At 36.2% G+C, this 20,900-nt stretch overlaps 1 protein-coding gene across 1 annotated transcript in view; it reads left to right on the top strand.

Annotated features, from left to right (window-relative positions):
• The window catches only part of LOC113224949 (vacuolar protein sorting-associated protein 13B-like), a 753,925-nt gene that overhangs the window by 502,125 nt on the left and 230,900 nt on the right, over positions 1-20,900 (top strand). The window contains exon 23 of the mRNA XM_026454950.2: positions 18,533-19,220. Within this exon, the coding sequence (XP_026310735.2) occupies positions 18,533-19,220 (688 nt within the window). The remainder of the gene's footprint in view (positions 1-18,532; positions 19,221-20,900) is intronic.

The raw sequence follows: 20,900 nt of genomic DNA, 5'->3' as shown, positions 1-20,900 counted from the left end.
CAGTAAAAACCATAGCTGGAAGAGATGAATAATGGTTGCATCATTTTCCTGGTAGGTGTAGCCAGGCCTAAAAATCCATCGCTGCTATTTGTAAAATGTATTCCTAAGGATAAAGTCAGCTGCTATTCTGTGGACTACATTATCAAAATAAAATATATGCCAGTGCTTGAGTCACTGTCCCACTGTCTTTAAGGAAGCTTTGTTACATCATTGTGTGTTATTGCAGTAATATTTCCCCCCACTTTTAATGAACATTTTTGTTCCAGTGAAAACCTTGAACATACCAGGTTTTTCATTGTGATTTAACTTTGATGTCAAGCAAATTCATGTTAACAAACAGGTCCTTGAAAATGTTTTAACATTTCATTCAGTTTCTAAAATATCCCCTTTTGAATAAAGTCAAAAGACCACTATGGCATTGAAAAAAAAAAAAAAAAAGCACCTTCGATCAAAATAAAATGAAGTTTTTTAATAACATGCAGTAATCAGGTCAACACAACATATCAGATTTCTAGATTAATAAAGTATGTGCGAAAGACTTTAGGATTAAAACAAAGTATCTTAAAATATGTTTAATTCTCTTTGATTAGTGAAGGGCGCTTCTAGAAATATTGGGTATGCAATTCCCTGATGCCTGTTGTGAATAAAGTACACTCCAATAACTGACAAAATATACTTGTTTGTTTGCAGTATGCCTTCAACTATGTTAGGAAGAAAGGTGCTGAAGATAGATGGACTCACAGAACTATCGCCAGCTCCTTAGCGAATATGGGCCTAGGGCAGACTGTGAAACAGACAGACAGAATGGAAAGTGAATTATTGGCATCTTATAGATTGAGTACACTGATTGGGGATGGGAGGCAGGTGGCAAATGGGTAGAATATAATCCCTGTTTTTTGTGAAGCCCTTAGAACTAGACCATTTCTCTCAAGGGAAGGGAAATACCTCTATCTTCAAAGAGATGGCATTGTACTGGGGCATACCATCTACATTGTGGAAAGGTGTATGCAGAGGCACAGTTGGAGAATAGAATACAGGGTTCTAACCCCATAGGAAAGTTGGTAACCTGTGGATACAAGCTGCTTTATCCACAGCAGTTCTTCAGCCTCAGCCATAGTTTGCACTTGTTTATAAAAGAGTAAAAAGTACAGAGTGAGACAAGTGAAAACTAATCCTTTTACTTTTTTGGTGGTAAATGAGCATTCTCAAAAGCCTCTTTCTTTTCTACCATTCTGACTGCAAGTGTCTCTTTGAACTGATATTTGTGTTGTCCTTGTCCTTATTTTGCTTTTTTTTTTTTTCCCCCAAGATGGAGTTTCACTCTTGCTGCGTAGGCTGGAGTGCAATGGCACAATCTCAGCTCACCACAATGTCTGCCTCCTATGTTCAAGTGATTCTCCTGCCTCATCCTCCCGAATAGCTGGGATTACAAGCATGTGCCACCACGCCTGGCTAATTTTGTATTTTTTTTTTTTTTTTTTTTTTAGTAGAGACGGAGTTTCTCCATGCTGATCAGGCTGGTCTTGAACTCCCAACCTCAGGTGATCCACCCGCCTCAGCCTCCCAAAGTGCTGGGATTAAAGCCTGAGAACACACAAACAGAAAAGACTGGGAGGAAGTTAGATATAACATGCAGGAGGTCCACAGGTTTAGACCAGAGCTTCTGTTAGGGTGACTATATATATTATCATCTAAACAGGAAAATTTTGAGAATAAAATAAATTATTACTAAAGAAGTCAAGACGATACTCATGAAATAGGATTATTTCAGGCCATCCAAGGCATGTGGTCATTTATTTAAATGTGAGATGGGTGGGAGACTGCTATTTACTTAACCTCAAACTCTTCACTTTCCCAACGGCCTTTGTAAAATATCAAAGAGGGATAGAAAAGCAGTGGAGAAAATTTTAAAAAAATTTGGTCCTTCAAAAAGATCAGCAACCCAGCACTCTGGGAGGCTGAGGCAGGAGGATTACTTGAGTCCAGGAGTTCAAGACCAGCCTGGGTAACATAGTGAGAACCTGTTTCTTATATGTTAATAATAATAAACAATAGGCCAGGCACAATGGCTCACACCTGTAATCCTAACACTTTGGGAAGCTGAGGCGGGCGGATCACTTAAGCCTAAGAGTTCAAGACCAGCCTGGACAACATAATGAAACCTTGTCTCTACAAAAAATTAGCCGGGTATAGTGGCACATGCCTATAGTCCCAACTACCTGGGAGGCTGAGGTGGGAGGATCACCTGAGCCTGGGAAGCTAAGGCTGCAGTGAGCTATGCTCACGCCACTGTACTCCAGCCTGGGCAATAAAATAAGTTCCTTAAAAAAAAAAAAAAAAACAGCAACATTGACAACTTTTAGCTAGTCTGATTATGAAAAAGAAGACTACAGTACTAAAATCTGGAGTGAAAGAGGTGGCAGTAATACTGATTGTACAGAAGTAAACAGAATTAGAAGCAACTGCATACCATATACAAAAATTAACACAAAATGAATCAAGACCTAAATGTAAGAACTGAAATTATAAGACTCTTAGAAGAAAACATAGGAGTAATTTTTTGTGATCTTAGATGAAATGAAAACATGTGTCCAACACGGTAACTTGTACATGTGATAGCAACATTATTTATAATAGCTAAAAGGCAGAAGCAACCTGTATCCATCAACTAATGAACAGATAAATAAAGTGTAGTGCACCATGCAACAGAATATTATTTGACCATAAAAAAGGAATGAGGTACATATTATAACATGGATGAGCCCTGTAAACATCATACAAAGGGAAAGAAGCTAGTCATTAAAGATTACATACTATATGGTTGCATTTATTTGAATTGTCTACAATAAGCAAGGTCATAGAGACAAAAAGTAGATTTCTGGTTACCTCAGGGTCACAGGAAGTGGGGGAGGTAGAGTAGTAGAGGAAGTACCTGCTAATGGGTATGGAGTTTCTTAGGAGGGGGTGATAAAGATGTTCTAAAATTGATTGTGGTGATGGTTGTATAACTCTAAATATACAAGAAGCATATTTATATATCCACTTTAAGTAGATGAACTATTATCTCAAAGCATATACTGAAAAATTATATCAAGGGTAACAAGTTTGCGAGGATGCAGAGAAAAAGGAACTCTTATGCATTGTTGGAGGGAATGTAAATGCGTCCAGCCATTATGGAAAAGGGTATGGAAGTTCCTAAAATAGAACTTCCATAAACCAAAAAATAAACTAAAAATAGGACTATCATGTGATCCATTTCTGAGTATATACCCAAAGGAACTGAAATCAATATGCCAAAGAAATATCTGCACTTCCATGTTGATTGCTGCATTATTCACAATAGCTAGGAGTCAACCTAAGTGTTTATCAACAGATGAATGGATAAAGAAAATGTGGTGTATGTCAACAATGGAATACTATTCAGCCTTAAAAAGGGGAAAATCCTGTCTTTTGTGATAACATGGATGAATCTCGAGGACATTATACTAAGTGAAATACGTCAGGCACGGACAGACAAATACTGCACAGTCTCACGTGTGAAATCTAAAAAAGTTGAACTCACAGAAGTAGAAAGTTAGAATGATTGATTACCCCAGGCTAGAGGGTAGGCGAAAGGAGGGGATGGGGAGTTGTTGTTGAAAGAGTACAGACTTTCAGATAGACAAGAGGCACAACTTTTGAGAATCTATTGGATAACAGGGTGACTGTGGTCAATAATAATGTATTATATATTTCAAAATAACTAAGAGACTACATTTTGAATGTATCATCATAAAAAAAGGATAGGTACTCCAGCCTGGGCAACAGAGTCAGACCCTGTCTCAAAGGAAAAAAAAAAAAAAACACAAGGTAAGCAAGATGGTAAGATGGTGGATATGTTAATTAGCTTGATGTAATCATGCCACATTTTATTTTATTTTTATTTTATTTATTTATTTGAAATGGAGTCTCGCTCTGTCGCCCAGGCTAGAGTGCAGTGGCACAATCTCAGCTCCCTGCAACCTCCACCCACCGAGTAGCTGAGATTACAGGTGCACGCCACCATGCCCTGCTAATTTTTGTATTTTTGGTAGAAATGGGGTTTCACCATGTTGGTCAGGCTGGTCTTGAACTCCTGACCTCAGGTGATCTGCCTGCCTCAGCCTCCCAAAGTGCTAGGATTACAGGTGTGAGCCACCGTGCCCGACCTAATTATGCCACATTTTATACAAATGACAAAACATCACACTGTACCTCATAAATGTATATAGTTACGATTTGTCAATCAAAAATAATGCTAATTTAAAAATTACATCAAGGGGCAGTTCACCTGTAGCATGGGCTTTGTTGCCCTCAAATTACATGCACACATATGCATTATACAGTCATTCTGTGGAAACTTTGCTTTTATATGTTTTACAGATTGTGCATCCCCTCTCTCCTGTGCACCCGTCAACCACTGCTCCATTAATCAATAAGATGTTCTTTGAAGAAAATGTACTGTAGCAGAAAAGTAGTTTGAAAATCTCTGGAAACAATGAGATCCAGAACCTCTTCCAGCTCTAACAAGTCATGATTCTGATGCATTGAATTCAGAATTTGAACTTGGCCTAGATTACTCCATTTTAACTCCGTGTCGACAAAAGGAAAGCTGTGAACAAAGTCAATTTTTTCCCACATAGCTGCACACAGGTGTGACTTAGTGGAAACTGTGGAACTCAGCCAGGTCTTTAGCTCCCTAGAGCAGTGCTGTATCTCCAAGTCCTACTTCCTGTTCTTGAATTGAATGGTTTGCTAAAATAGAGATACCTGGTTCCAGCACCTTGCAAATGGATTTTTCCTTTCAGCATTTTAAAGTACATTCATGTATTGATGAAGAGCTTTCTCTGGAAAGCCATCTGTCTGAAATCTGCAGCAAAAAAAAAAAAAAACAAAAAACAAAAAACTCCCTAGCCCCCTCATTCATAATAGTATGTGTTGTTTCTCCTCTGCTCCTGCCTTCTGTTCCCTTTTCCTTATGTTTTCATTCATTTTACAAAACAAATATTTATTAAGCATCTACTATGTGCCCAACACTACATATGTAGCAGTGAACAAGATTAATTAGTCTCTACAATTATGGATATTGCCATCTAGTAGAGAAACATATATGGACAACCACAACAACAAAACTTTAAAGATTTTTGAGTCATGATTAAGAGCTATGAAAGAAATAAGGTTCCGAGACAAACTATATAGGATGTGATTTTAAAATGAACTCCAGAGTTATATTGCCAGTGTTCAAATTCCAACTTCACCATTTACTAGCTATGTGATTTTTTCTTTTTTTAGTGGGCAGACAGGATCTCGCTTTGTCACCTAGGCTAGAGGGCAGTGGCGTGACCATGGTTCACTGCAGCCTCAGACTCCTAAGCTCAAGCTGTCCTCCCAAGTAACTGGGATTACAGGCATGCATCTCCATGCCAGCTAATTTTTTTTATTTTTTGTAGTGACGGGATCATGCTATGTTGTACAGGCTGATCTCAAACTTCTGAAGACTCAAGAAGTCTTCCCATCTCAGCCTCCCAAAGATCTGGGATTATAGGCATGAGCCACTATGCCCAGCCTAGCTATGTGATTTTGAGCAAGTTGCTTAACTTCTCTGGGCCTCAATTTTTTTACTTTAAAATGGAGATAATAATAGAAACTTCTTTATTAGAGTTGTTCTGAGGATTCAATGAGTTGATGTACGTGGTGCACATAGAAAAGTTCCTGGCACATACTATGCATCCAATAAGTGTTAATCTATATGTTGGCATTGTTGCTTTAGAGAATATCAGGGAATCAACTAGTTAGGTTAGCACTGTTACCTTAATCACCATCATCATTGCCATCTGCAGATACTTATCTTACCACATTTATGTGCATTGTGCCCAAGATTTACAGAAGTGGCTATAGCATGCTCCTGGACTCAAGAAGCTTACAATATATAGTGTAAGGACTAAAAGAAAATTGCAGTATATATACTAATTGCTAGATAAGTGATAGAGACAGTATGTCCTACAGCATTGTAGGGAGGAGAGCAGTTATTGTGGGCTCATAAAGCTGAGGCTTCTCGGAGGAAAATGGACTCTTAAGAGGGAGGGCATTCTAGGCTGGAAGAACAGCACAAGTGAAGATTTGGACATAGGAAGGTGAATGTGAAGTTCCAGAATGGAAACTGAATAGAGGAGCAGTGTGGTGTGGGTTAAAGAGGAGACCCCAGAACACTGGTTAAAATTATTCAGTAAACAGTAATCTGCCATGTCCAGGTTCTGAGGTGGAGTAATCAAATAAGATTTCTCTAATTCACCTGAGGCCTACTACTTTATATATTGCCTTATTTCAGATTCCCATAATTGTCATCTAGCTGATTACTTTCTAACTGGTGTTGCTACCTGAAGTCTGTAATCCCCTACTCCCCTCTGCACATTTTTATCGCATTAATTTTTCTCAAACATCCTTTTGTCACTGACTTGCTTGGAAAGTTCTTATAGTTCTCCATTGTGCATAGCAGTGTTTCTGAAACATTAACGTGCATAAGAATTACTGGGAGTTCATTGTAGGTGCAGATCACTAAGTCCCACCTTCAGGTCACATGCTTCTGACATGGTGCCTGAGAATCCCACAAGCCAAACCATTAATCAACCGAGAACCATTCAAAGGAAGGCTATGATTAGAGACAGTGTTCTAGGATTGGACCTAGTCCTCATTATAGACAAACATTTGGCAATCAGAGAAATGGGGCTGAGACATGCAGTCAGGCCAAAAGCATATTTAATATTTAAACAAGTACCCTAAATGATTCTGATTCAGGTGCTCAAGAGGCACTGCTTTGAAGAAGACAGGCCTAAAATGAGGAGTGCAAGTCTCTTAACCTGCCACCCAGAGTCTTGCTTTATCCTGCCTTTTCAACCACATCTTCTGTTTTTCTGATTAATACACCCTTTATTTGAGCCAAATGGGACATTTTCTTTTCCATACACTTACTTTTTCCTTACACTTAAGCTTTTTTTTTCATCTTTTGTGTCTTTTCTATGTGTTTCCTTCAGCCTTATTGTCTCTACTGCCATTCCAACAAGTCCAAATCCTGGCTTCTTTCTGTCCTGGTTTAGATATGTCCAGAAAGCATCTTTAGTAAATGAGTACATCTCTAACCTAAAAGGTAGGCTCCAATTTTAACTCATCTTTTTATCTACTCCCCTACCCAAGAACATAATGAGCACCTTGCTAATGATTCCCTTCATTTGTTCCTTCCTTCCTTCCTTCCCTAAAGATTTATTGAGCACCTACTGTTTACCAATGCACTATTCTAGGTGCTAGGTGATAAAGTGGGGGGAAAAAACACTCAAATCCTGTTTTCATGGACCTTACATTCTCATTGGGCAACCATTTATAAGTAAATATTTAAAGTATTTTGAGAAGAGTAATCCGGCAGTGCATTGTGGGATATATTAGGAATGGGAGAGACCTGCGAAAGAAATTAACTAAGGAGCTCTTGCAAGTGACCTTTATATAGTGGGAAGGGTCAGTGAGAAAGTAAAAAGGAAACAGCAAGAGTAGTGAAATGAAGGAATGACCAATAGTATTTGGTGGGGGCCACAAAAGTATATTTAATATTTGAGCTTTTGAGAAGAAAAAAATTAAAAGATAGATAGGTGATATTTTTGATAAAAGACATTAAAAATGTTATGATGCATTAGATGTGTTGTTTGTGATGTTGATAATGGGACATCCAAATGCTCAGTAGCAATTAGAGATACAGAGTTATTATAAGAGGCCAGGCCTCTCTCCTTTTCTCCTTCTCCAATTTATCTCAGAAATCTTCTGTCTGTCTTATTGTTCCAGGTCCAAAATTTCTTCCCAAGAATTTGTATCTCATTCAATTGGTTTTTCTGGAAATCATGACCTGACTGCATGTCTTAGCCCCATTTCTCTGATTGCCAAATGTTTGTCTATAATGAGGACTAGGTCCAACCCTAGAACACTGTCTCTAATCATAGCCTTCCTTTGAATGGTTCTCGGCTGATTAATGGTTTGGCTTGTGGGAGGAACTAGGAAGACAACATAATTGAACTAGAGATTCCTTTAAAATTGGGTACAGTCGTGAGTGTCATGCCCCTATGGGAATATCACTGTGGTCATTTATGATTCTTAGCAAAACAGGCAAAGTTTGGAAAAGCAAATTGTAAAAGCTTTGGCATAATACATAGACAGGTTGGAAAGCTGCTTGTAATCATCTGGAAAATCATTTTTTTCCATACTTGCAGTTGCTCTGACCAAAAAAAACTCAAATCATTCCTGACTCCTGTCTTTCTCTCATAATACTAAACATCCAGTCTATCAGCAAATATGGTGTGTATGTGTGGGTTTTATATATACATAATATGTATTTTATTGGCTGACTTCCCCCTAGAATGTAAAATTCATGAAGATAAAAGCTTTATTTTTTCTATATCCCTAGCTGGTGCCTAGAACATAGTAGATGCTCAATAACAATTTGATGAATGAATGAATGAATGAATGAATGAATGATGTGAAATTAAATTTTATTTCACATTTTGCATATTAATTTTGATATTAGCTCTATCTTCCAGAAGCTTGGGAAATATTTTATCCCAATAAATTATTCTAGCTAAAGCCCAATAATACAATAGTATTTGGTAATATTATTAACCAAATGATATTATCTTAATATAAGAAAAAATAGAAACTTTATTTCTTAACTAGTTAGAGAAATGTCAGAAAGTTTTAAAATCTAAGAACACTCTTTAATGGTGCTAATTTGGTAATACCGTTGTGAATGTGGTCTTCTAAAATTTAGCCTTAAAAGACACCCTAATAAGATCAGCTAGTAATCATATACCAGGTATGATTAAAATTTACTTTTTAATTCGTAGTTTTTAAAGAAAGTTTTCTTAGGAGCTTGCAGACTGGATTACTACTTTAATGTTTGAAAAGATGATGCTTGGTATATGAGAGGAAGAATGTCTTCTTTCTAACTTTTAAACTTTATTCAAGCAGTTCCATATGACCAAAATTATCCAAGCTTAATGCATAGATTAGATTAACTTCATTAGTATACAGAAAGTTGCTTTCTTAGAACAGCAAGAATGACTTGTAACATATCAGCATATTAAAATTTACTGGTGCTATGGGGCTAACTGACTAGAGATATTGTTAGGAATTTTTACCTGATTTAGAGAATACTTCGAATTTCCAAGGATTGAAGGAAGAGGTTGTGATCAAAGCATTTGTGTGGAAGGTCATTTTGGTGTAGTGATTATTTTTATGGAGTAACAGAGAAGAACAAAGTATTTGTAATGGAAAAGAAGAATTGGCTGCAGGGCATAAACAAATATTTCTCTCTAACATCTTAGCCATTGCATTTCAAGTCTGTTGCATCATTACTTTTTAAGGTATTGATAACATATGACAGAGAATCAATATATGGCTTTAGTTCAGTTTGAATATGATCTATATGAAGTAAAGGATGGCTAATACAAGTTTGCAAATGCATTCTGTTGGGTCTTGATGGATTTCCATAAAATTAGTTAGGTAGTAGAGAATATTGAGACTTGAAGAGAATCTAGCATTAATTGCACCAGGTTTTTTTAATTAGAACAAGTAATAATGAAAATCAAGTCAAATATTTCTATCTGGCAATGAAAACCAGCTACTGGATGAAGTTAATTAAGGATATGTTTGGCCATTTTCATCACTTTTCAACTTGTACTGGATATTGGGGGTAAATTAGTTTTAAAAGCATGTGTTTTTCTTGCTTCATTTCCATAAGTCCTACATAATTTCTTTAAAGGGATATATATGATTTAGGGGATAAAGTAATCAAATAAGGATTTATATGTATTTTATTGATAGAAATTTCTCGAAGTTCAACTGTAGTTTTCTTATCAGAAAATTACATACATAGTTGCAAGGCAGAGGCCCACTGGAATAGTTAATAAGCACAGTCTACTTCTATATTGCTGCAGAAACTAAATGCAAACTTTTCTGTGACTTACGTGTAGGCTCCGTAAACTTTCATCTGCTTTAGGGTCAGGACTGATTCAATCTTAAAGCAAGTTTATGAGAGTGGCTGATGTGATACAGTTGTTTCTGGTAAAATCAGACTAGCTCCAAAGAGCCAATCTAAGTCAGTCTCTGAGTCAAATTCTATGAAAAACAGACTCCAACTCAGACACAATTGCAAACCCTAATATAATGAGGACTTGCAGCTGATTTAATCCTATTGAAAATCTTTAAGCAGCTATGGGACAAAATGGTTTCCACATTGACATCAGTGGAATGAAACTTGGATTTCATCAGTCTGGAGAGTAGTTACGCTGTACACACAGTAGCCACTTTGTAAGAATTAACATCATGGCCATTTCAAAGCAGGTTGTTGTTTCTTATGTAGAGGCATCTGTTTTGATTAAGGTCCAAGTTGCCGGAATGTGTCAGGTGTGTGTGTGTGTGTGTGTGTGTGTTTTAATTGAATTCATTACAAAACTTAAACTTGGAGCCTAGTATAAATCAATTAGATCCAGTCTCGAACAAAAATGACCAACCTATTCCTATTCACTATATATGTGAGCAACATAGAGAAAGAAAGAAACAGACAGTGAGAACTATTTTTGAGTTAAACTGTATGCACAATTTTGCCTGGAACTAATTTATTATTATTTTTTTTCATGATCTTAGAAGCCCCTGAAAATAAGCTTATGCTGTGAAATCATATATGTATGAAGGGACAAACAGACATAAAAGTCTAACGGTCAATACTGCAGATAAAATCTCAATAGGTAGGATTTGAATTTACCTATGTGCCCATGTAGGTAGGTGAATACATATACCTTTTTTTTTTTTTTTTTTTTAGTTTATCATATTGAAATAGGCACTGATAATGATATAGGTGTTTTAGTCAGTTTAGCACTAATCTTAGTTCCTTTTCATAATTTACAACTTAAATTAGAACAATAGACCAAACACAGACTGTAGTAAAACACAACCTTGACTGAACTATCTGCATGCTGCTTTTATTGCAGTTAGCACTTAGCAGGCAGTAGTGGCCTCATTCTATTACTTCAAAGAGCCGGAAAAGTAACTTCATGAAAGGGAAAACTTGAAACTATAGTACTCTTTACCATTCTGTCTGTTAAGCAGTGATGGGTATCATTAGTTCTGCTCTTTTGCATAATTACTGCAGTATTGTGAAAACCTTTTTTGCCATTCAACTGGGAACAATTATATTATTTGGGATCTTGTATAGCATTTAGTTTTAGAGAAATAAAAGATAAAAAGCCCTTCTTTTCTAGCTCTGGTATCTGTAGTAAGCTAGTGCATACAGTGCTTGTTCAAGTTTGTTTTTGTTTTTTTTTTCATTAAAAATAACATTAATTGGTGACACTAAAGGAGACATTTCATATTGAAGTCAATTTTTTTTATGTGTTTTTCTTTAATGTGCTTGCTAAGATAAATTTCAACTAGCACATCACTGAGTTGAGATGGTAATTTATTAATAAAATGATAAAGGTTTATGAACCATAATATGGACATCATTGAAGTTTTGAGACTTAAAAATATATTCTTATTGTTGTCTAGATTAAATTAATACAATTTTCTATTTATATAAAGCTTCCAATGTAGATTATCTCTGTGTTAAAAACATGCAACAGCCTCTCCCAACCACCCCACCCTACCTCATCCCACAAACTTCTAAAACATAGAGCTAGAAGTATGTTTGCAAATGTTTACACAATGAGGCACATAACTTTTTCAAGTTTGTAAAAATTCTCCTTTGTAATTTCAGTATGTGAAACCATTAAAATACTATAACTTTTTTTACTGTATTTGTTAGATAAGATGTTAAGTTTTTTGAAAATACTACTACATTATAGCAAGGGCAGTAAAATTAGGATAAAGATCACGGTTATATATAGATGTGATTGTCACTTTGATGCTGTGGTTTTACGCTTGACTTTTTATAATTTATAAGATATGAAATATAATCTCATAATTGGCAAAATATATTTTGATCAAGGAAAAAGTATGACTGTTGCCTGTTGGAAATATTACTTCAGCATGGCTGTTATATAAAAGTTAGAAGAAATTTTGGATATGCATATGTTTGGTATATAGTAAGTTTTCTTACAAAGATAAAAAGATTAAAAGACATAATTTTAATTAAAATCCTGGAATAGATGCTGAATTTCCTTTTCTTGTTAGCCATCAAAACAAAAATTGTATTTGTTTTGGTCCTTAATAATTCTGAAAAGGTTGGTTTCCACAGGTTTTTCTTTAAAATTTTAAGCATCCATTTCTTTGCAACATTTTTATTAATGAGCTGACATTTGAATATGTTCATAAAAATGTTGATATGGCTGAACAAGAAGTTTCAATCAAGCTTGTTTTCCCCAAAATGCTACTGAAGAACATCTAATTAATATAACCTGAAATTAGTTTAATGCATTCCTTGACATTGTCACATTATTCAAATATGGTTTTATTTACTACTCCTGAGACACTAGGGCTCTTAACCAAACCCCAGAGTGAGCTGGTAAACTTACCTATCTTAATACATTGAAAAGAGGAATTAGCTACAGTTCGTTAGCTACTAGTACAGCTTTCAGCACCTTCTCCATGGTGGCTAGTATCTGTTCCATATACAGCTGTGAAAGGATGGGAAAATGCACTGAAATGATCTAAGAAGTAAACTATCAACTTGACATGTTTTCCTAGCTATTGAAAACTGTCTCATATTGAAACCCATTGATAGAGAAACTGTGGAATTCCTCCAATTTAAGTACCATCTGGTTGTGCTCAAGGCTCTAAAGCTGTTATCTCTGCATAAAATTTCAGAGTCCTATACTTTTTTCTTCACCAAACTATCCATTTTTAAGCCACAAATATTTTTCCAGCTCTCTCAGATTTTATCTAAGAGTATATTTTAACAGCATTTAAATAGTTCTTAAACAATAACAATTTATCTTGATAAATGGCATGCTGTATTTTTTCATTTTATTTTAATTAGCCATTGTAGAACCAAATTCCCTTTTGTTTTAGTCCTTTGAATATTGTTTAATTATCATTATCATGCCAGATATCTTAAAGGTTATTTTACCAATACAGTTCCATTTAACATAACCCATATGGAATCAATATCCCAGTTTCCTAAAGTGAATGCTTGGAAAATCTTACATTCATATGTTAAGAGTACACATCCTTTCCTCATTAGTTGGAAAGTACAGGGATTTTGGCACAGGTTCTGTGTGGAAGCATTGTGCAGCTTTTATATGGATTTTGTTTTTAGCCTTTGATGACACTGTTTAGAATAGGAAGTATCTAATAAGTAAAGCATTTTGTCTCAAGTGCTGCCAGTGTGTTTAATATATGCCTGGAGGTCTGAAACATTATCTTCTTCAATACAGTAATATGCATTTAATTCTCTGAAAGCAGAAGGTCGAACTTTTGAAAGGGACGCAAAGTACATTTTCAAACAGAATAATTCAAAACATATGGAACAAAGGACCAGAGTAATGTACAGTTGGTTTTTATGGTTTAATCATGATCATGTTAATGCACACCAGTAGCTAATTAAAGAAAACTTTTATTGTTCATCTTAAATAAGTTAGGTAAAGAGTGGGAGAGCTGATGTAACAGCACTGCCCAGAGATACATGTTTCTGCTGCACCAACAGCAAGCAGATACTGCTATTTTTGACAACTTAAATTATTAGTCCCCTTGGACAATAATAAAGCAAAAGTTACTTTCAGAGTTATTACGTTGTGAACTCTTTGTTTTCCACAAAGGAATAGTAAATTGATGCCCAAGTTTAGGGCCCAGCACACATAATTAATTATAAAACTTTTCTCTGTAGTGGGCCAGATACCCTTCAATGTAATAATAAATCTGCAGTGGACTGGTGACAAACCAGTGGATTTCTAAATATGTCTCAAAATCATCAGCTTGTTTATTTCAGTGCTACAGATATAGTTTAGAGGCTTAAAAAAATTGAGGAAATCCTGGCTTTTAACCCAGTTTTAGGAATTTAGTTTTCTAGTACTGGGTAAGTTGTACTTTTTCCTTTCCTTCCAATGGAAGTCAGAGTCTTTCATCTCTAGGTCATTGGTTCAAATTCCATTCTGCTCAGTAGTGATTAGAATTAGTTACCATCTGACTTCTGTTCAGTAACCTTTGTGACCTGAACTGATAGCTGCCCTCCTGCCACTGCTGGTTATTTATATCTCAAGATCACACCACTTGACATTTGCTGGAGACTAATGTGGCAGTCTCAGCACGTAATATAGGCTGGATGCTGAATTTCTTTACCTTTCTCTACAGGTGGTTTGCCGTTTTATGTTAACACCTATGGGAACACTTAATCCACTTTAAAGAGGGAGAGAGTCAATTTTAAGTATAAATCTGTAAATCAGAAGTAAAAAATGCTCTATGCATAGAAACTATAGTTTCATGTATTTAATTGTGGTTGACTTTCCTGATTCAGAGAATGAAAATAGTTTATAAAACTTGAGTTCTTGATTGGAGTTTGCCATTGGAACTCAACCTAAAGGATTTTTTAGTTATACTGTATTTAGATATTTAGTTTGTAATGCCTCAAAATGTGCTTGATTTCGCATTTGACTACTTAAGTACTTGATTTCATTACTTTTCACATGTTATTTGAGAATTCCTAGTTAGTAATAGATTTGGAGGTCTATTTGAAATTTTCATAATAAGGATAACTAAAATTAAACTGCTATTTTGATAAAAATTGTCTTTATTTTTATCATACTGAATTTTTAAATATATTCATTCATTTTTTCAGTCAGCACACAATTATTAAGTTTTATTATGTGATAAGCACTATAGTATGTTCTAGGAATACTAACATGATGTTTCCTCTTACCCAAAGCCTGCTAGCTGTCTGACCTTGGAACTATTGATCAATCTCTATAAATCTCAATTTTCTCAGCTGTAAAATGGGGATAATAGTACTCCTCCTCAAATAATTATAATGTTAGCTTATATAATGTGCTAACAGTGTCTGGCAAATAATAAATTAACTCAACAGTATTTTATTTTTCTTCAATTGCTTACAATCCCTGAGACAGAATATAGTGTGAAAAGTCCTATAATATTAGTTTGTTATAAAAGCATAGAAGTGGGAAAAACTAGCACCACCTGGAAGGGTTGCTGAAGTCTTCACAAAGAAGATAAATTTTTTAACTTACCCTTTTTAGAGTGCCTACTGTGTTTGTTCAATATGTCAATTAATTTTATGCTGCAGCAACCCTATGAGTTAGATATTAATGTCCCAATGTGAGGACAAAGACAGAAGAGATAGAGAGGATTCTTTGAAGTATGATCAGCCCACAAGGTAGAGAATGCAGATCAGGAAAGACACTATGCATAAATATGTCTGGGAAAGACCTTGAGGAGTACAGTATTGAGAATTCTCCATCTACGTTTATTTATATCGTAACAATCATGTAACTCTAGTCTGCTGGGCAATTTTTTCATTTAATGTTGTATCAAAGATAAACATGTCCAACATTCGTGGATTCTCTTCATTGTGCTAGGCACTGCCCTGCTCCTTAGTGATATATAGAAGCGGAATTGTATACTACATTCCCTCTAACAGTTCTTCACCTGGTAAAAGAGACAAACACGTAACAGCTGCTCATTATTGGGTATTTGCTGTAAGGCTGGCACTGTGCTATTAATTCAGTCATCGTAGTAACTCTGAGGTAGGAGTTATTATCCTCATTTTACAAATGATATTATATAGCCTTAGAGAGATTTGTAATTTGTTCAGACTCATACAATTAGAGAGTGTTGGACTTGATCCCCCATCTGTGTGACTCCAAAACGTATATATTTTCTTAATGCTTTCTGATACTGTTACCACAAAACATTTTAGTAAAATATACCATATAATAGAAGTATAAGTGAACTACTAAGATCACCAAGAAGGAAAAGAGTGAGAGAACAGTTCTCGGACAAATGTCATTTATTGTGATGGAGAACTAAATGCTCACCAGCTACAGCAAGCTCAGAGGGGCGCTCCAGGAAGGGAAAGAGCACAGTATAAACTACATGGTTTGAAAGAATATGGTGTCTTCAAAGGACAGAAACAAGTCCTTTTTTAATGAGGATTACCTCACTTTCTTGAATTATTTATCAGTTCTTATATATATGTTATTGCATAGATATTATTTCTTATATATAAATATATATATTTTTAACCAATCAAATTAAGGAGTTTTTAAAATAATAAGCAGCTTTGGGAGGCTGAGACAGGAGGATTGCTTGAGGCCAGGAGTTTGGACCAAGTTGGGCTACACTATGAGACCTCATTTCTACAAAAAATGTAAAAATAAGCCAGGGATGGTGGTGCATGCCTGTAATCCTAGCTCCTCAGAAATGGGAGGATTGCTTGAGCCACCACTGAGGGATTGTAGGTTGCAGTGAGCTATGATCACGCCACTGCATTCCAGCCTGGGCAACAGAATAAGATTCTGTCTTTAAAAATAGTACTAATAATAATAAGCAATACCCAGTTACCCAGTACTTTGGGAGACATTTTTTTATTGCTGATAGTAATGTAACTGCGTGCAGACTTTTTGGATAGGTGTTGGACAATAGTAACTTTAAACTTTTTCAAACCATTTGCCTAATAATTCCATTTTTTTTTTTTTTTTTTGAGATAGAGTCTCGCTCTGTCGCTTAGGCTGGAGTGCAGTGGTGGGATCTTGGCTCACTGCATGCTCCGCCTCCTGGGTTCATGCCATTCTTCTGCCTTAGCCTCCCAAGTAACTGGGATTACAGGCGCCTGCCACCACGCCCGGCTAATTTTTTATATTTTTAGTAGAGACGGAGTTTCACTGTGTTAGCCAGGATGGTCTCAATCTCCTGACCTCGTGATCCGCCTGCCTCGGCCTCCCAAAGTGCTGGGATTACAGGTGTGAGCCACTGCACCCGGCCTCCACTTTTTAAAAAATTTTTTTGCTTTTGTTTTTGAAATAGGGTCTCACTCTGTCACCCAAGCTGGAATGCCATGGCGTGATCACGGTTCACTGCAACCTCCACCTCCCAGGCTCAAGCCCTCAGCTTCCTAAGTAGCTGGGACCACAGGGGCACACCATCAGGCCTAGCTAATTCTTCATATGTTTTTGTAGCAATAGGGTTTTATCATGTTGCCCAGGCTGGTCTTGAACCCCTAGACTCAAGCAGTCTTCCCACCTCAGCCTCCAAAAGTGCTAGGATTACAAGTGTGAATCACTGTACCTGACCTAATAATTTCACTTCTAGGAGCCTGTCTGTCCTGAGAAAATATTGCTAGGTATTTGTCAGCACTAATTGAAAGCTTGAATATACAGTTATATGTGAATGGTAGAACAAATTGTTCCTAACACTAAATGAAGTATTATGCAGCTTTTAAAAATTGAATTTATGAAGAGTACATTAGCATGTCAAAATTTGAGTTATCAGTTTGTCCCTATGGTATCATTATAACCACAAAGGGATACAGTTGAAGGGAACCTGTGCATAGGTAGGTAAAAAAGACTGAAAGGAAGAGCCATGAAATATTACTATTGGTTATGTTTGGTGATAAGATGGGGTGAGGTAGTTTTTTTTATTCTTACGGATTTTTTTATGGTTACCTTAATAATTCTGTTGAAAAAGCAAGTAAAATATCTACGTGCAGAATAGCAAGTTGCAGACTGATGGTCAGGCAGTCTAAGAAAGAGGAACTGATGGTCTTGGAGCCAAGTGATTATAACTGCTGCTACCACCAAGTTGCTCTTTGTTCTCTACTTAGGGACTCATTGGTGGAAAATTTTGAGAACTAGTAGCCTTTATTGCACAAAGGAAAAATCTACCCTCAAGGTTTTAATTACTTAATTGCTGACTTGATTTTACTTTATCACTTGTATTTGTCCTTGTTTTAAGTCCTATTGTAGTAGGAGAAAATAAACATCTTTTGAAATGGCATGCATTTATTTTAGTGTACTTTTCTTTGTCCTTCATAATTTAGGACTACTGATTTTTCCCTTTGTTACTGTCTAAAAACCTATAAATCAGTTTTATAAGAAAGGTAAGGAATATAGTGTAAACTACTTCTACATAAAATATAATTTCAACCACCAGTAATCATGATTTTGGAGACAGTTTATTGTATTGCTTGGGAAATCACTATAAAAATATGTATTAAAATAATTCTTTAAAGAGACATTTTAAAAGATATATGCTATTCTGTAGTATCCAAAGAAAGAAGATCTGACATTCAAAAATGTATTTTAATGATGGAAATTAACATTAGATGCTTTTTCTCAAGTATTTCCTTGGCATTTTAAGGTGATTTTGGGGGTCTGGTGTAGGAAATGGGCACCTATTCTGTTTTTCTGATTACTGTTTTAAGTTATACTAGACTCATTTTTAAAATTTTCTTTTTGACAACATGTTTATATAACGTTGTTTATATGACAATTGGCATGTAACTAGTTTGAAATGTTTTATTACTTTTTTCTTACAGATCTCTAAACAAGAACAGAAAAAAGTGGATACATTTGATGGAGGCATGGCTGAAACCTCATCTCGGTACAGTGGTGCTCAGGATAGTGGAATTGGCAGTGACAGTGTTAAAATCAGGATAGTGCAAATAGAGCAGCACAGTGGTGCCAGCCAGCATCGCATTGCCCGTCCCTCACGCCAGTCATCAATTGTAAAAAATCTAAATTTTATTCCCTTTGACATATTTATCACTGCAAGTAGAATCTCACTAATGACCTATTCCTGTATGGCCTTATCCAAATCGAAATCACAAGAACAGAAGGATAATGAAAAAAAAGACAAGAGTTCATTAAATCTCCCAGAAGTTGATTCAGATGTTGCTAAGCCCAACCAGGCATGTATTTCCACGGTGACAGCAGAAGATCTCTTAAGGAGCAGCATTTCTTTTCCTTCAGGGAAAAAAATAGGGGTCCTCTCTCTTGAAAGTATTCATGCATCCACAAGGTCATCTGCTAGACAAGCACTTGGTATAACTATTGTTCGGCAGCCTGGTCGAAGAGGAACTGGTGACTTACAGCTAGAACCTTTTCTGTACTTTATTGTGTCCCAGCCTTCCTTGCTTGTGAGTTGTCACCACAGAAAGCAGCGAGTGGAAGTATCCATTTTTGATGCTGTGCTTAAAGGGGTGGCCTCTGATTACAAATGTACAGGTAAGAACCTTCAAACTTACTGAAGTGCTAATAATTACTATCTAATAAGTTGTACTCCCATAGTTTCCAGATTGATTAAACAGAAACAGCTGACAAACAAAACTTCTTTTCTCTACAAAATATGTAAAGTTCATGTTCCACAGCTGAATCCTATTTAAATATTTGAAATGTATTGAGGTTTAGCCTTAGTATTCTTACTATGCCTCTGAATATCATTTTTTTTTTCCAGGAACTGAATGAAACAGGGATTCTCTTGACTATAGAGATGCTTAACAATTTCCAGTGTTTGGAAAGCATAGCTCGGTTTCATATTAATGGCCCATAGGTATACTTTCCATGTTAATGCTTCTATTCAGATTAAAAAAGAAAAGCCTTAGAAGATGAAGTTTGTTTTTGGTATTCTTTTGATGTAATCATCTTGATGCAATAGCGTCATATTAAATGTAATTGAGAAGGTTTATTAATAAAGATTATTTAAAGATTTTTGTACATCTATAGAAAGTATATTGATGTTGGCTAATTCGCTCTTGCTGCCCAACCCATCCCTTCCTTATTCTAATTATAATAATTACATGAAACTTCTGAAGCTTTTTGCCTGTTGAGACTAGGAAAGTGAGCAGGGTTCAGATGTAAGACATACAAGCTATTAAGTAACAAGGGCCAGTGGAGTTAAGCAAGGTGACAATATACCTTTTCCCTCAGTTAATGTAGATTTGGAGATTTGGCCAAAAGAAAACTGGAGAGGGTAACTGGGTCACCTAAGATTCAGTATTCAAAGAGGCCCTCTAGCAAGCTCAGGTATAGTTCAGGCATTTTATTGCTTTCAGCTGGTCCCATCCACTAGGCGGAAGCCAGCAGTGAGGCATTTGGACAATGAATCTAATCTGGAATTCAGGTATGTTCATTCTTGCCATTAAGAAGGACTGTTTTGCACGGCAGGATCCTGGAAGGTAGATGGCAGGTGTGGGAATCAAGATTCAGCCTGAGGAAATAGCATCAAAGGAGCTCTAGGCCAGTGTTTAGTGCAAGTCCCCTGCTTTAAGAAAGGGGTAACTAGCCAGTTGCTGAGGAGTAACCTAGGGTTACCCCTGGGCTGCTTGCTGTCCCTTTCTCCTGTGCAGCTCATAATGGGTCAAAAGAGCTGATTGTTAGACTCAAGAACTTTGCAAGACAGTTGTTAAACCACTAGTAACTTAAATTGGCCATGGTGAAAGTATTTATGCCACAGATGCTTGCAAATTCAATCATATCAGCTCTCCTACTCCAAGAGCTATTTGTTAAACCCTTACCAGCAACAACTGCCTCTTTTTCTCAAACATGTTCTCATTTACTGGGTGCCTGTGATATAAAAGGTACTTCAGGGGCACTGAAAATGTGGGAGATGCTGGTATAGTGGGACATGTTATGTGATTCAAGAACTCATGCCTGTATACCTGATACCTGCTTGCAAGTCTGCTTGGCATTAGCCAAAATTTAAGTGCAGGGTTAGGAGACGAATTCTTAATTCTCAGCCCTTCATTAAGTTCACTCAGCTATAGTCGCTCTATAGGTGGGTGACCTGTGCTAAAAACATTGGGAGAGGCAGAGGAAAGTAGGAGGGGGAAAGGGGCTGAGAGGAACAGCTATGACCTCTTCCTAAATTTATAGATATGCAGAGATCACAGAAGCCTCATTTTGCTT

The sequence above is a fragment of the Piliocolobus tephrosceles genome, chromosome 7, assembly GCF_002776525.5.
Source record: "Piliocolobus tephrosceles isolate RC106 chromosome 7, ASM277652v3, whole genome shotgun sequence".
In the NCBI taxonomy this organism is placed as follows: domain Eukaryota; kingdom Metazoa; phylum Chordata; class Mammalia; order Primates; family Cercopithecidae; genus Piliocolobus; species Piliocolobus tephrosceles.
Note: the sequence above shows the minus strand (reverse complement) of the source record. Positions and strands in the feature narration are given on the sequence as shown.